The sequence below is a fragment of the Apaloderma vittatum genome, unplaced genomic scaffold (assembly GCF_000703405.1).
Source record: "Apaloderma vittatum isolate BGI_N311 unplaced genomic scaffold, ASM70340v1 scaffold22057, whole genome shotgun sequence".
Lineage (NCBI taxonomy): Eukaryota > Metazoa > Chordata > Aves > Trogoniformes > Trogonidae > Apaloderma > Apaloderma vittatum.
Window position 1 is genome coordinate 16,958 of NW_009725917.1, and position 16,765 is coordinate 33,722.

General features: G+C 37.4%; 1 protein-coding gene across 1 annotated transcript; it reads left to right on the forward strand.

The window, feature by feature from the left end:
* The first annotated feature begins 1,770 nt into the window (after positions 1 to 1,770).
* ELOVL7 (ELOVL fatty acid elongase 7) lies at positions 1,771 to 13,480 on the forward strand. Its single transcript, XM_009873104.1, has 7 exons — positions 1,771 to 1,834; positions 4,177 to 4,367; positions 6,723 to 6,803; positions 7,210 to 7,266; positions 9,008 to 9,113; positions 11,897 to 12,033; positions 13,277 to 13,480. Exons 1-7 carry the CDS (start codon positions 1,771 to 1,773, stop codon positions 13,478 to 13,480), a joined length of 840 nt encoding a protein of 279 aa, XP_009871406.1.
* The last annotated feature ends 3,285 nt before the right edge of the window (positions 13,481 to 16,765 follow it).

Genomic DNA, 16,765 nt, shown 5'->3' on the forward strand with positions numbered 1-16,765 from the left:
CTCTGATTGGTACATCCTTCTCTCAAAGACAGCAACTAAACTGTGAAAATTTTCAAAATAAGTTTAGCAGCTGCTGTAGAATTATATCTTACTTGCTTGGTTATGAACAGAAAAGAAGCCTTGAAGCCTAAAAGCCTCTGTCTAAGCTCTTGTGAAATGTTTAAAAGGGAGAAGAGCTGTGAGTGGTGGGGTCAGGAGTAGTGGGTCTCTCCATCAGTATAGCAGGGGCTGGAAAATGTGAGGATTTGCTATTTTCATTACTGTTTTCTACTAGGAGCAGAAGCAATCTATTGGAATTAGTCTGGTTTCAGATAAAAAGCTTGCTTTTAGTCCCAGTGCCTAGCAGACAGAAGAGTTTCTATTGAACCACCAACCGCATGTTTGTTTGACTGCTAATGCAAAATTGAAGTGATGTTGATGAGTCAAGTGCATAAATGTAAGGAACTGTCTATCTGTGAGACTGCAATTGTCAGGATGAGAGGTTACCACTGTAAGAGGGAGGAAAAGTCAATCAACGCCCCCAAGCCCGTAATAAGTGGCAATTCATTTTGAGACAGCCTCTACACAGAATTTTCCGTGTTTTTCAGAACATCTTATTCCAAAGCAGTAGGTTGCCTGTTTAACTTGGGTTTTGGTCAGCATTTTAAGATAGTTAGCCTGAGTTCCACTAACATCTTCATGAGGATGAAGGCAGGAAAAGTGACTGGCAGAGAAATCAGATAAGATTATAGTGGGGAGATCTGAGGAGAGAGATTCATTACCATCATGGGGGCAGAACTGGTTCTCCAAGGCTGCAGCTGGCTTAGCCTGGAGGAGATCCAGAAGGGCAGGCAAAGGAAAGGAACTGGTTCTCAAGGTGTGCTGCACCCTGGACTAAAAAAAAGTGAATGCAGCGTGAAGATGGCACAAGGGTATGGAGAGAAATTGTATGGCAAAGTGAGATGCTGAGTGGGAACTGGAGAGATAGCTTTCAGATGTGTTGGAACTTCAAAGAAGTTTTTTAGGGGGAATGAGGCAAGGGAAAGGGCTGATGAGTACCTGGGTTTGGAGCAAAACCCAGTATTCATATAACATGCTTCTTTGAAAAGTTCTACATATGTGGGTGGTGCTGTGTGCACCCTGGATATACTGGATAATTTTTGTGAGTTAATGATATTACCAGTGGTACTATGACACTTCATGATCCTGGTGTGGAAACAGTTGATTCATCAGAGTGTGATCTGCATACTAATTATAACATAGGTAATTATTATATTTAAAAGGAGCACACAGACATAGTGGCACCTTTCTCTCCTTCCCACTTACCCTAGAAATACTTTTTAGAAAATTAAAATTTTGAATAGTAAATGTTGCAAATCTGAACTTCACATATCAGTGACTTGGACTTTAAGGGGATATGCTAATAAAAATTAACCTAAGCAGCTGTTCGTTATTTATATTTTCCCCTTAACAGCCACGGCCTGGTTTCTTGAGATAATGCTTTACGGCATGGAAGCGCCTTGTTTGGTGTGTAGAGATTACAAAATCATATTGTTGTGCATAACAGCTCCAGCTATAAATTAGCCCCAAGCACAGTGCAATGTGGTCGGGCAATGCTCTCTGATCTGTATTTCATGTATTTCTCTGTTAATCCTCTCTATATTGTTTCCATTCTGTTTCCTGAAAATCTTTTCCAAAACACTTTACAGACCTTTATTTTACAAAAATCTATTTTTTCTGTTTTGGTTTGTTTTTCTGCAAACAGCATCGTAAAATCTTAATCAAGTGAAAATGGCCTTTAGCAATCTGACATCAAAGGCTGTACTACTGTATGATGAATGGATTAAAGATGCAGGTGAGTAATTTAAACCTAAAATTTACTAACTTTCAATAATTTTTAATACCAATGTGTAGCTATTCTAGGTGTGCTGTTTTATCATAGAATCATAGAATGGCCTAAGCTGGAAGGGACCGTAGAGATCATTTTAATCCAGCCTCCCTGCTGCCAGGGACGCCACCTCTCGACTAGATCAGGCAACACATGGGGAACGAATGGGAATACCAACTTATAGTAGCTTTGTCTTCCTGTAAGGTTACATATTGACATATTTAACTGTGAAGGACTATGAAAACTCAGCTAGTTTATGGATATAACCTCACACTGAAAGTGCAGACAGTGATTCTTCTGTAAGAGTTTCTGTTTTGCTTAAATATATAGCTTATGTTTTTCCTGTGCTGCGGAACCTAAAACTTCAACCTATTTCATTAACAAACAGTGATGTTTTATCAATTAATTGAGCTAGGTGCATGGTGTTAACTGTATTTTCCTTTTGCAAATGAAAGAAATAAAACCACTGATAAGTTATAGTTAGTGTTTTATTCCTCAGAGTAATTAATTTTGTCACAGCTCTGTTTTGAAAAGGAATGTTAGTCTTTTGTTGCAGCTGCAATGAGGATATTAAAGACACTTTGCTTTAATGTTGTTGTTGTTCTGTAGTTCTGCGTCCTTATCAAAAAATGATAGAGAAGCTCTCAAGTTTGGGGTTAAGACCTATCTGTCACAATGGCCTCCCTGAGTGTTCCTCACTGTGGTAGGCACATAAAGACAGGGATTAGCTGACTCCTGGGAAAAACTTGAGAAGCATTTAAGGTTTGATCAATAAAATTTATCTTTTCCATTATAGCTGAGAACCATTTCCCTTGTCCTGTAGAGCTACAGCATGCAAGTGAGAAGGCAGTTTTATCAGCATGACTCATGCAGTGAAGTAGGTAGGGAAGAAGCTGGGTGATAGAGCATTTCTGCTGCAGTGTCTGTGACTTCAGCATTTGAGTGCCTCGTTCATCCACCTGCCTACCAGTGCTTGTATTTGGCATCTCATAGCACAGTTAGTGGTGGGATGTCGTTCTCTCAGGATCAAGCTGGGAGGACTAGTGGGAAAGCTTTGGTAGTACCAGTGCGAGGCATAGATGCAGAGAAACTAGTCAGTTGTGAAGATCTGGTGATTCTCTTGCAGTGCAACACATGCAGATGCCTATTGCTGTGGTTCACAGTCCTTCTTGGTCTGCGGGCAGTAACCCTGGGCACATTACAGACTGTGAGCAGCATTACAATGCGCTTACCAAAGTCTGTTTTAAAATGTCCAATGGTTTAACATCAGAGGGTCTCATGGGTGAAACGTTGCTCAAATGCTGTGGGTTGAAAATCACCGAATTAAACACTTAGAAAAAAATGCAGTAGCATAATTTCACCACCAAAATACAGCAGCAAGCCATGAAAACAGAAGTCATTGAGTCAGTAGTTAAGCTTGGGGTCATTGAGAAATCAATCTTCCAGAAGTCAGTTTATAAAAGTAAGTAAGTAATTTAGAAACACCTGAAGCTCATATCTGCTCTCCTGCATATGGGGAAATGTGGAAGTCTGGTGAGCTGGGACTCAGTGACGAACTGCAAAAGGGTGCAGTGGAGTCATGGTGAAGCTCAGAGGGAGTGCCTGCCAGCCTCAGCTGTGGGGAGCATGGTGTCTGTAGGAGCAAGGACTCCCTGCAGTACTTCTGTCTGGGATAACTGGAGAGGAACTTGCAACACTTTTGCCGTCTGGGGTCTCCTCATATGAAAGTGTGTGCTTTACTGTGCCGTGAAAGTGGTGACGTGTCTGGAATGAATAGGCACAAGCCTCAAGTACTAAGCTATGAATACCATGTGCTGGGACAGAAGGTCTTCTACCTTTAAAATCCCGATACTATGTCTAACATCATTCTGCTTACAAAGTTCAAGGATCTCCCAGTCTGTGACTTGAACTTGTGAAATAAGGTTCATGGTTTTCCAGAGGAATGAAGTCTTACATGGAAATGCAGCCTTAGTGATCTAACTGTGCATTGCCATCTTGTGCTGCTCTCTGAGCCCTGTTGGTGTGTGAAATTTCCGTGAAGGAGACCTCTAGACCAAAAATTGCATCACCCATGATTTTGTGTCTCCTCTTCATTATGTGTGAAGAATTGATGCAGAAAGAAGCATTGAATCCTATAGGAGCTAAATCTTGTTATTCAGTCAGTATGGATTTGAGGTGAATGGACTCTTGAAACATGGTCAATGACAGCAAAATCTAAAATGTTAACAATTAAGTACCTTTCAGTAGCTGTTTAGGATTTAGTATGTAATAGAAATTTTTTTGTTGTTGTTTCCACTCCTCTCCTCTAGATCCAAGACTGGAAGGCTGGCCACTCATGTCTTCCCCTTTTCCAACAACCTTTATCATTGGAACCTACATTTATTTTGTCACGTCTTTGGGACCCAAACTCATGGAAAATAAAAAACCATTTGAACTCAGGCAGATAATGGCGTTTTATAATTTCAGTGTGGTAGCACTCTCTGTGTATATGACTTACGAAGTAAGTACTACTTTATTTGTAATGTATTTGTATATTTTGTGTTTCTAGCTGTTAACTTCTAATACATTTATTAATATAATTCCCACTCTGCAATTATAAAAAAATGTAATTCTAATTATTGTGATTATATTCCTCCAGGAAGTATGCTAAACTAATTGAGCTGATAATTGAAAAAAGGGAATAAATTGTACCCAGAAAGATGGACTGTAAGATATTTTATGTGTCATAATTCAGAGAGTTAAAAATTCTCATACCTGCTACAGCCCAGGGAAATTAAGTTAAAGTGAACTCTGTTTTTCTTAGTCTGCTGTAATTGTTTCTATTCTCCTACATGTGACTCCACACTGATGTTTCAAAACCTGGGTAGAGTATGTTTATTACTGAATAATCTTCAGTTAGATCTGCCTTTTAAATTACAGAAGTTAACAAAATATAAGTTGGAGATCTTCATCCTTTAAATAATGAAAAACAACCTCAATGACAAAAAATACAACATAAAAAAAACCCAAAACCCAAACCATGAAAATCTTGAATGTTGATTTCCCATCTCGAGCACTAAAATAGCAAATGCTGTTTCTCTCAGACAGAACGTTGAGATTTTTCTGTAGTTCAAAGCTTAAATAAATTTCCCAGAGTGGCAAGCCTGACGAGTTGTATAGTGTTATGTGTTGAATGACCTAAAAATTCTTAACTATGAATGGTATAGGTTATGTAGCTTTAATTTAGAGCTTTAGACCTTAAGATAGCTAATGTGTGAGTTTTGGGGGCTTTTTTGTTTTGTTGGTTGGTTTTGTGGCTTTTCTTTGTGGTGGTTTTCTTTTGGTTGGTTGTTTCTTAAAGTAAATACTAGTAATGAAAGCAGACAGTAACAGCAATAGTACTGTGTGAATGACAGCCTTGTACATTTGCTTGGTGAAGCATCAGTATGCTAGTACTGACCCCCTTTCTGTTAGATCTGGCTATGTGACTATATCATGTTAGGCAAACTGGTCATGAAAAGTTGTCAGATTATTGTGCCAATTGGCAGGATACTTTTTCATTAGCTCAATTTGTATAAATTTCCTCATGAGTTATCGTGAACTGCTTGACATTGAACAGCACTCTAAAGGCAGTGTGGCAGCAGCTACTTCATGTCATGACTGTTGTGTGGAAAGTGGCAGTCAAGATGCACACACTTGGTATTTAGACTTTGTTCTGAAAAATCGCCAAACTTCCTTTTGTGATTTGGTGCCAGGTTAGGTTTTGCTTATAACCTTCAGAAGCAAAATAAATGTTTAACTTCCGTTAGTATCTGACACTAACTAGTATTCAATCAATCTGCTCTCAATACTTCTATTTTTCAATTTCACAAAAGAATGCATGGATAGAGTGTAACAGATCGAATTTCAGCGATTGTCTGGTGCTCAGAAAAAATCTGACTCTTTCAGCCATTTGGTGGGTGCTTTAGTATTATGTTATCTGAGTGGTGTTTCAAATCTTGTTTTATTTAAGCAGCTGATTCTTTTAGGAAGTTAAACGGACTACCTCCCTCCATCTGTTAAAAAGAATTGGACCTTCTATTGTGCATGAGTAGATAATGATGATCAATGAATGAGAAGCACTTTATAAACAGATATAAGTAGCCCTAGAGGTAGGGGAATGAGCCCGGTATAATACTAACAATGTTGCTCTTATCCGAGCTTTAGTATATTCCAAGAGAAAAGATGAAATTGCATTTGTTACATACAGCCCTTTTGTCACACATGTGCTCTCAATTGTAAAACCATAGCTTCTCGTTGTTGTACCAGGGAAAGACTCAAAGAATCATGCAATATAACTAAGCAAAATTTTAGAAACCATGATACTAAAAATATAGTGCATATTGATTTGTTCTTTGTCTTTAATGATAAGGCATATTTTAAGCCATATTTTTCTGTTGTGCTCAGTTTCACTATTGAGATGTTGTGCTGGTTTCTTTTCAGTAATTAGGGTGGCTGGCTGTGGTAGCCATTTTCAAAATATTTCAGAATGTTTGATTTGGTTTTGTGGTCTCATTTATAAACTAAGTTGCTTTTTTTTAACATTGGTTTTGAGATGCAGCTGTTTCTCCTCTCTGGTTATTAATGCTGAAATAATGAGTGTAGGAAGAAAGTACTTTTCTATAGATGTGGAATTAGAAATTCTTTAATCTGCAACCGCAAAGGATTTTATGGTAGTTAGCCCACACAGAGTTAGCTGGTTGACAAGTTGCTGATTCAACAAGTTTTTAATATTGTTTTCTGCTTCTGCTTAGTGATTGTGAAAGTAATCCAAAATTAATGAATTTTTCAGAAGACATAAAGTAAATCTTTGCCCTTTCCCTTTTCTTTGCTCCAGTTTCTTATGTCAGGTTGGGCCACAGGGTACTCATTCCGTTGTGATATCGTTGACTACTCAAGGTCACCTACAGCTCTAAGAGTAAGTTGCCAAACACAAAGCCGAATTGTTGTGCTACACTGCGTTTATTTTTAGAAATGCTTTTTGAACAACCAAATACACTGTTGTAGAGTGGAACGCACTAAATGGAAATGCCCTCTTGCATAATGTAGAACATGTGAGTTAACTGGAGGAGTTGATTGTTTGGGAGAAAGAGGCAATGTATTTGTTGGCTTGTTATTGGGTTCAAAATTCCTTCAGAATTAAAAAAATTTTGTGTGTTTAAAGAAAAAACAAACAAACTGTACATTTATATATTTTTGTCAATCTTGTGACACCACTTACTCATTCCAATAAGCAATTTATATAGTTGCTTATTTTTCCTGCAGCTGCTTAGTTTTATTTACAACTATTATGTTTTGATGATGTCTGGTTTTTACCCTTGCAGATGGTACGAACTTGTTGGCTTTACTACTTTTCCAAGTTCATTGAATTATTAGACACTGTAAGTATCTGTAGCTTAATAAAAGAAGTAGTGATGTTTCCTTTTCATGGTAGAAGAACCAGTGCTGTTAGGGGCTGGGGGCCTAAATTGCTTTTTATTTAGCCCACCAATCTTCAATTACTAGAATACCATCAAGGTATTCACCCTTATTATCTCTTGTAATCTATTGCCCCATTACACTGACATTCCTTGATTATTAGGAAAAACATTAATGAGGGAACACAGCTTAAAGAATTTAGGAAGCCCTGGTAACGTGTCAGCCTAACAGTCGAATACACTAACCCATTTTGCTATCGCAAAGGTTGTCTCATCCCTAGAGATAAGAAACAGTGTTGATCATGCTGCATTTTTTTTTCCACGTCATCTTCAGATTTTATCCACATTTCGACTATGTCTATCAGCAGCTCTGAATACAGCATAAACTGCCATGCCTAATGTACACATGCCTGTGTATGCCGTCAGGGTCATGACTAAAAATGTGTTTGGTGTCAGGCTGGCACTCTAACCAATTTCAAAGAAAGTCTGAGCAGCAATGTATTGAAGCAGAAGGCAGACCTCACTCACCACCAGCAGCTCTCTGCCTTCCCCTCTTCCCGAGACTGACAGCTAGTGGAGTTTGTGTGGCTGTTTTCAAACCAGCTTCTGAGTGTTGGAATCAGCTGTGATTTCATTTGCCCTGTTGTGTGGGGCAGAATAATGGTGATTTAGGAGCTGACTCATGAGCTGTTAGGATGTTCTACACACTGTGAGCAAAGTTAGCCATCTAACTTTCATGTGCAAATACTCATGATTCAACACTGGGAGATCTCACTGACTGAGCCAAATGGAATGGTAATGGAAGGGCCAGGAATGCTAAAACTGGAAAAGCCTGACAAATTTAATCCTCTACTCACCTTTATTACCCACTGCTTAGACTGCTACTTTTTAATTAGTCCTGGGCCTGAAAAATTATTTTTAAAAAAAATCACTTTGTTTGAATCCATCCAGTCAGGTACCTGTTTCTCAGCAGCTTTTTGATTATATTGCAAAAGTAGCTTCTTAGCTGTGTTTTAAGTCAGACGTTTCCCAATGTTTTCTCTGGCACACTAGAATTCATTTTTTCTGTGTTCATTTGCTTGCTATCTAATACTACCCTTTACATGACCTGACTTCTCCTTGCACAGTTTTTTAACTCCGCCTTAACACTTCCCTTAATGTCTGCCCTTTAAAATGTGGCCCACCAATATCAGTTACGAATACCTACATATATTCTGTCCAATATTACCTTCTTCCAAGAGTAGTTAAATCAGTGTTCATAATAAAGTGCTATTTCTCTAATACAGTATTTTCTACTGTCTCTATCTGTTGCTAATCCTATGGTTAATTTTCTCAAATGGCATTGCATTAGTAGTTCAGGGGACTTAGAAGCTGTTGCCTCTAGATACTTCTCAATCCAAGCATGTCCATCTTGTCCTGTCCATTGCACACACAGGTGATGGCTCAACCTTGGACATTTGCTTTCAAAGCTTGTCCTGGCTTTTGAGACTCCACAGGTGGATTTTTACATACTGATTTAGCTTTTTTTGAACACTAGTCTGCATATTCAGAGCCTTAGTTTCCCTCCTTCTTGCAAGACTGAATCTGTGATTAATTTTTTAAATGTATAGTAGTGAACAATCAGCACTGAGGTACACAGTTTTATGTAAGTATATTGGGCTTGATTATCTCCTGTAACATTCTGTTACTTAAAAATCTGTTTCAGGTGTTTTTTGTGCTGCGTAAGAAAAACAACCAAGTTACATTCCTGCATGTCTTTCATCATTCCATCATGCCATGGACCTGGTGGTTTGGAGTCAAATTTGCTCCAGGTAGTGGAGAGAGAGTTTAAGTTATACATGTATTTTGGTAGTAAAAGTTTATTATGCTAGACAAACTTATTTGAAGAACAGAATTAGAAATATTTTTATATTTAGAAATATTTTTATATCTCAGTTGCAGTATTTCATGGAAGATCTGAGATCACCATAATTATTTAACTGAGTGGGGAATACTAATTTGTCCTATTTGACAGCATTTTTGCAATGTTGGTTCCTCATGGGGAGGAAGGGTGCAGAGGAGAAATCTGTATATGAGCAAAGAGCATTATTGTGTGAAAAAGAGAGGTGACTACAAAATCAGAAGTGCTAGGGCAGGTACATGAGGCAGATAACTCTGTTGGAACTACTTCAAAGACATTCGTTGCCCTGAGATGTAAGGAGTTGGAGGAGTTCTCATGTTTCAACCTATTTAAGAAATCGTTCAGGCTTTGTTGCAGTTATTTTACTGGCTTTAGGTAGCATATTTGGAGTTTATTTACATCTAGTACTTTGACTTTCACAAAACAAGAGGAATATTTTCTGGACCTTACTTACTACAGAAACTTATTTGAATTGTACTGAATTGAAAGTCTTCATCCACTTTTTCCTTTCCTGTTCTGTGTGTCTCTGCATGCATCTTCCTGTGCTGTATTATTAGTGTGCACTGCTAATTAATATAGCTTGCCATAAGAATAGCCTGATAAGCATAGAGTGGAGAAATGCACAGTCATTTGGTAGTCCATGTCTAGGAGCATGGTTTTTGTCGGTTTTTTTTTTGTTTTTTTGGTTTTGTTTTGTTTTAGGAGTTTCCACTGAGAAATAGGGTGGGGGTTTTGTAGAAGTTTTTCCACTGATGTTCTCAGGCATGATTTTTCCCCTAGAAAATCAGTGATAAATTGATGAAGAGAACTGTTGCTTCTTTGATCTGATCTGTTAGTAGCTGTTATATGAAAACAAAAATAAATCCTGGAAGACAGTCCAGAAAATTTGTAGATGGGATCTTTTGAATACATCCAGCGTGTAGATTTTCCTAGTGTATGAAGGGGTGTACTTCTGCTGTATTTGAGGTTCTGTCATTCGGAAGCTGCTGTCTTAATCATCTTTTCTCAAATTTTGCTGAGTAACTGGTATTTTAAGTTGTTGATGAAATTGTGAATTATTTTTTCAGCATACAGTTCAGTGTGTTTACAGATTTGCAAAAACAGAACCACCCCAGCAACTAATAGTTCCTCCTCCTCAACCTTGAAAAGTTTCCATTTATAGGACATTAACTTTCTGCCTTTTATCTGGACATCTGATCAGTGCACCAGCTACAGGCTTCTGATCTTGCGTCAAATTTCCCGTGTGATAATTTGACAAATACTTTGAGCAAAGTGTGCAAGAACTGTTTTGTACTCTGCTAATAATAGTCCCTCATATTCATGCAGAGCTGTGTTTATTCAGCTCCATTGCTTATCTTTATACTAATCTTTCAAAATGTTGTTCTGATAACTTAAAATTTTTTTTCCAAGATTTTTAGTCCTGCTGATGATTACCTTGTGTTCAGTTTCATCACTGTTTGTCCTTCTAAATAGTGGCATTCATCAAGTTTTAAACCTGTTTGTAAAAAACCAGATTTGAACGGAGATGCTCATTCTTCTCTTATCTGATATGAACTTGGAATTGTAAAATGGTGCTTATGGGCGGTGTTGCTTTTTGGAGCACATTTTTGTACTGTTGATTAGGTTGTTTTTTCTTTTTGCTCTGCTTTAACTATTTATTTTTTCTACTGAGTATTCACTGTGCAAGCCAAAAAAAGTATGTACATTTGAACTGTAAGAACACTCAAATTATTTTTAAAAATACAAATAGCTAAATTTCAAAGAAAGTTTGCAATCACAGCTGGAGCAGTTATGAACTGTCAAGCTGGAAGAATAGTGTGAGCTACTAAAATCACAAAATATATTTTATTCTTAACTTGAATCATTCTTAATGGAAAATTGGCTTTTTATTTCTCCCTAAATGTCTCTTTTAATGTCATCTTGTTTTCTGCATGATGCTCAGTATTTTTGTGTTCATCTTTCTCTTAAAAATACTTTGCTGTCTGCCACTTCTTAGATCATGTTTACCTATTATGTCTTGTGTTCATTACAATAAAATTACTTTGAGCAGGATCATCTAACTCCATAGTTGATGGAAAAGGAAGTATTTCCTTACTTGCTTTGTGAAATGTTTGTAGCTTACCAAAATAGGGCTACTTTGCCTTAATTTTCTTTTCACTGTAAGTATGCTTTTGATATGAAAAACACATTTGTGAGACCCTCACTTAAGTCATGATTCAAAAAACTTACAGTCTGAAACTGTGATTCTTTCCCTGAGAATCTGGAAATCTGTGTTGAGGAGAGAATCATTATGTATCCTCCAGAGATTTGCAAAATTCATTAGGGTGTCTAGAAAAGAAGTGTAAAACAGGAGGAACACTGTTTCTACTAAATTCTCTGTCTCTCCACTGTGTATGTATTTGAATTAAAAATAATAATAAAAAAGAACCCAAAGAGCAAAGAATTCCACTAAAACATTTTGGAAATAATTAGATAAGGTACGTTTTTTTGGTATTTTGGAAATGCTTAGATAAGCCTTTTAGGAGAAAGGAAACTGATATGATCCCTTAGAAGTGGTGTCAACCCAATTCAGATTACTTTGAGGGTTAATAAAAGTCTGTAGGTTTTGTGTTATGCATTTTTTTCTACCCAACTCAAAATAAACTAATAGGACCTGAGATGGCTTTTTAAATACTACATTTTGTTTTTCTACAGGTGGTTTAGGAACATTTCATGCTTTACTGAACTGTATTGTCCATGTTGTCATGTACACTTACTATGGAATCTGTTCTTTGGGGCCAGCCTATTACAAGTATTTGTGGTGGAAAAAATATATGACAACTATACAATTGGTGAGTAATTGATCTGTTTGATGTAAACACCTCTCAGAAAGATGACTGTAGCTAACGTAGACTCCATGCAATATATTTGTATCTTTCATTATATTGTGTGTAGCTTACAATTGGTACAACGTTTGCTCATGTTTTATTTGAGTAAAACAAAAGTTGTGAGCTCCCCTTAGGTATATGTTTAAATTAGCTTCAGCACTCACTGTTATCACAGGTTTAGACACATGAGCTTTTCAGTTATGCAGTACTTGGTAAATACATTTACAAAATTCATTGCCTGTATAAAAATTATTAGAATGTAAGTTTACACCAAGGAAAAATAATTAATGTACAGAATACATGTGTGACTAGTACTAAGGAAAGGAATAGAGAAAGACTTCTTCTGAATTTCATGTCAGTTTTCACAGAGAATGTTTTTTAGAGAATTTACCCCTCTCTAACTCAGAACATTAATAAACCACTTGCAGTAATTACATTAAATGTTTTACTAGCCCTAGACCACTTTCAGAAGGTTACTGCTCTGGCGGCTTTTCCATGCCTGGCTTTTTTAATAGCTGATTTTTCAAAATTCTGCTTCTGGCTGAACAATTGATTTGGCCTGAGCAAGCATGCTGATGGAGGAGGGAGGGGAGCAGGGAGAAGCAGCCATAGCGAGCTACTTGCACCACGTCTGGTGTTAATAGAAGAGTTCATGTAACCATGTGTAACTCTGAACAAGTAAGCTTGAATATTTATAACTTAAAGTCTTTTTGTCTTGGAGGCACTACCAGTGGATTATTAACTTGGGAGTTCAAGTGGAAAATTTTTTAAAATCCTCCGTTAAATTGTTTTTTTTGTGGACGTGCAGACCTTTGTGTCACATTCTAGTGTGCATGGAAAGTGGGAAATCATGTTAACCAATCCTATAATAGCTGCTTTTTTTTTTTTATTTCTGGCTAATTTTTCTAAAGGAGCCTCCCATTTGTCACTTATCAAACACCGTCTGCCTCCTCCTTTCTTCTCTGAATTGGCCAGGGCAGACTCACATTCTCCTAATGTGGGCTGCTCAGTGCTGCTTGTAGTGCAGTTTGTCCCAGAATTTCTCTCTTCACTCAGTGAAAATGTTTTCCAGTGGAGTAGTATTCTGGGAGCGGCTTTCCCCCACTTTCTGTTTCTCTGTATGCAAGTTATGCTGCAGCTTTTTAAACCTCTGTAGTAAGTTCGCATTTTATTTAAAAAGTATTGTTCTTCACTTTTTCTCTTCCAGATCCAGTTTATTTTGGTTACAGGCCATATAGGACAAATCTACATCATGGATGATTGTCCATACCAGTATCCAATTTTCATGTTTATTATTTGGCTATATGGCTCTATGTTTTTAGTCTTGTTTCTCCACTTCTGGTACCATGCTTACACGAAGGGACAAAGACTACCAAAGATGGCAAGAAATGGGATCAGCAAAGATCAGTGAAACACTTTTTTGTCTAAAACAAAAAAATTGTGTATGTCAAGGTGGAAACTTGCACTGCTTGACAATCAAGATATTTAGGTGCACATGCTACATGGTGTATATTTTGTATGTTTTCTTCCAGAACGGAATTTGTATTTTTACCATAAGTTATTTGAGATTCAGAATTTGGGGAGTGGGGAAAGCAGCACGGATCTCTCATTAAAAAAAAAAAAAAAAAAAAAAAGAAGCAGGCATTTTGTTCAACAGCTTGTTCATATTTACCCTATAAGAAATCAGTGGATAGATGATCTCTATCTAGAAGATGCTTTAAAAAAAAAAAAAAGAGATAGTCATTAGGAAAATTAAACTGTGTATGACGAGTACTAAGTACTTTGAACGCCGAGGGGATAAAATTACTTCACCTTACATATTAGAAGTTGCTGAGACTCTCAGCTGCACTTTATTAAAAGAATGAATCTTCAGTAAGTACTGTTTTTAGAATCTAAAGCTTGTTATTAATAGAGGTAATACATAAACATTGTTACATGTGTTTACAAAATATATTACTTTAAAGAAAGGAATGTATGTTAATCTGTCAAGTATGGTGTTTCATTTGAAGATCATAGGTTTTTTTTTTTTATATACTGTCTTTTACTAAGATAACTTAATTCATTTCATGTTCTACTCACTTGAGCATTATTCTAAATGTTGGAAAGCTACTAATTTGAGGATTATCCAAACTGTCTTGTAGTGTAATGATCAAAACATCATACTGATTTGTTCACCAAAGTAGCCTGATACACTTACCATTCAATGTATCTATGAATATATTTTGATATTGGTAGCCTAGGATGTTTGGGGGGGGGGTTGAAGATCTTGTAACTAATAGCCGAAATCTTAGTCCTCAAATAAGTTTGTAAAGAATGTTTTTGATTGACACATTGATTAGATTTTACCTAGCATCATTGTGCTGTGCTCTGTTTTCTTCCATTGTCACTACCTGTTGAAATACATGTTTAGAAACATTTTCTTTTCTTTTTTGTGTTTTTTTTTCTGGTGATTATTTTTTGTTTTTAACAAATCAAAGTTTCTCTGTTGATAGCACCAGTTACCTTGTCCAGAACAAAAAAACATGAACAAAAAATGTGCTATTCTCTGAGCTGCCAAGAGTGGGACAGGCACTGATGATTGGACAATGACTCCAGTGCATGGAAGTAACTTGTTTTCCATGGTTAGACATATTGTTAGGGTGACACATGTATAGAAATCAAAGGACCTAACTATTTCTATGCAAGTTGCATTTGTACTGTAAGACTTAATTAAAGAATTGGTGCATGCAACAGACCTGTAAAAGAGGCGTTAAATGTGTTTAAATTAATGTTACCTTTAACAGTACTGTTTTCTATTATGTTAACTACTAACAGAAAAGAAGCTTGTGATATTTACTTTGTGGAATTTTCAAATACCTGAAACTTCAGGGCAGGTTTTACTTGCCTCCCTGTTGTACAATTCCAGGAAAGTAAGGTTTGTTACCTGAATACTTTTATGGGGATACTGACATTTACGGTGTGTTGTTGATGTTAAAAAATTTATCTTGGACATAAGTTGCAAATGATCTCCTATGAGATTATATATGAGTCATCTTTATAAAACAAATAAAAATAATTTATATTCTGTTTTTCCACTATTTATTCTTTGTAGTTGTCAGCTGTCATGACAGATTGAAACTGGATCCCAGAGAGGACTTTGATATCTTGGAACATATATGCGACCCCTGAATTTTAGGTGCTTGATCCTAGAATCCTCAGTGCTGAGTTCTGCTCCCTGGCAGTGCTTTAGCACAGACTTCAAGATAGCTGGTATGCTTATCCGGGGCCACACACATTTTTAGTCGAAAATGCAGTCACTGACTCTTAAGTCTCATATCATGCCAGCCTGCAGGCCCTATGTATGCCGTAGGAGGTCACCTCCGACCTATTGCTGCTTCTTCAAACACCTGACAAGGATTTGCCTCTGAGCTTGAATGGCACCTGTTTTTTATGTAATGATTTGTTAACTACATACCAATCAAGAAAGCGGGACAGTTTGTTTTGTTTAGGCCTTCTCAAGCCTGCAGGATCAAATGTGTGAAAAACGCAGACCTTTCAGGAAACAGCTTTAACAGCTAGTCTGTAGTATAAAGAGGATGATGGTCCCCTTCTGCTTCTGCAGGAAAAAGGACATTACTCCCTAGTCTTGCAGATAACTCTTGAGCTGGTCCTAGTTCTGGTCTTTGATTTTGCAATTATCCGCTGCTCCCACGCTCCATAAATATGCAGAGAGGAATGCATCCTGTAGCTGGGTGTGAGGGAACAGATACTTGTTCCTCGGTTTGTGATCTAGATCTGCAACTGATTCTTCAAAGTCACTTGGGCTTAGGTCGGAGCTGAGAGTATAAACTGGAAAAATTAAGCAGCTCTGCACATAGGTGCTGAACGGAAAGAAGCCAGGAAAAACTTACAAGTCCAGCAGTTGTACAGTAGCCAACTGCTTCCAGAGTCTTTTTTTTGAGATTATTAATTAATAAGCAGGAACAGAAACTGGAGATGCCAATGATTGTGGGCTGTCAGCAGGTGCCATTTCAGATTCCTAGTGCATGATTTCTTCCTGGTTTAGTTTTCCGGAAGTCATGAAGCATTTGAAGAAGAATGGATTGTTTCAGTGAGTTGCACAGATGTATCCTACAAGGTTGCATGCAGCTAACTGTGCTAATGACATCACTACAGTATGGTATTGAACACTGTGCCCCTACGCACAATGTGAGAACCACACCGTCTGTCTGGACAGTTCAATGTGTTTCCCACATAAGAATTGTTCATCTTATGTCCTTAAGTGTTACTATATATTTGAGTTATGCTAGAAAGAGAAGTCTTCAAAGTCGTTAATGTTATGTTTACTGATAATGAGGGGAATTGGGTTAAAATTTTGTACTCCTTAGATTTGATGGAGGAGAAAGAAGAGTATTAGTCCTCTGCTAAGAAACTGACTCCTGAAAATTGGGTTAGATGTTGGGGTTTTGTTTTGTTTTTCCCAACGGGCATTTTATTTATTTTTTTAAAAAAATTAGTGAAAAGCCTGTATTCCTTTTGCCAGGGGGACAATTCACCAAACAGGATTTCATTGGCATTGTTTGATTTCCCAAACCCAGTCCCCCGCCCTCCTCCTGCACCACTGACCGGGGAACCACGAAGGGCAGCACCCGGCTCCTACTCCTTTGGAAAACCAGGGGACGCTCCTCCTGGGAGGCCAAAGCGTCCCGCTGACGCA

Excerpts from the sequence above, each read along its gene's own strand:
- ELOVL7 (XM_009873104.1), top strand. The coding sequence starts at position 1,771 with ATGGCCTTTAGCAATCTGACATCAAAGGCTGTACTACTGTATGATGAA. Across the intron at positions 6,804-7,209 it reads GGTCACCTACAGCTCTAAGA|ATGGTACGAACTTGTTGGCT; the intron begins GTAAGTTGCCAA and ends TTACCCTTGCAG. Across the intron at positions 12,034-13,276 it reads ATATGACAACTATACAATTG|ATCCAGTTTATTTTGGTTAC; the intron begins GTGAGTAATTGA and ends TTTCTCTTCCAG.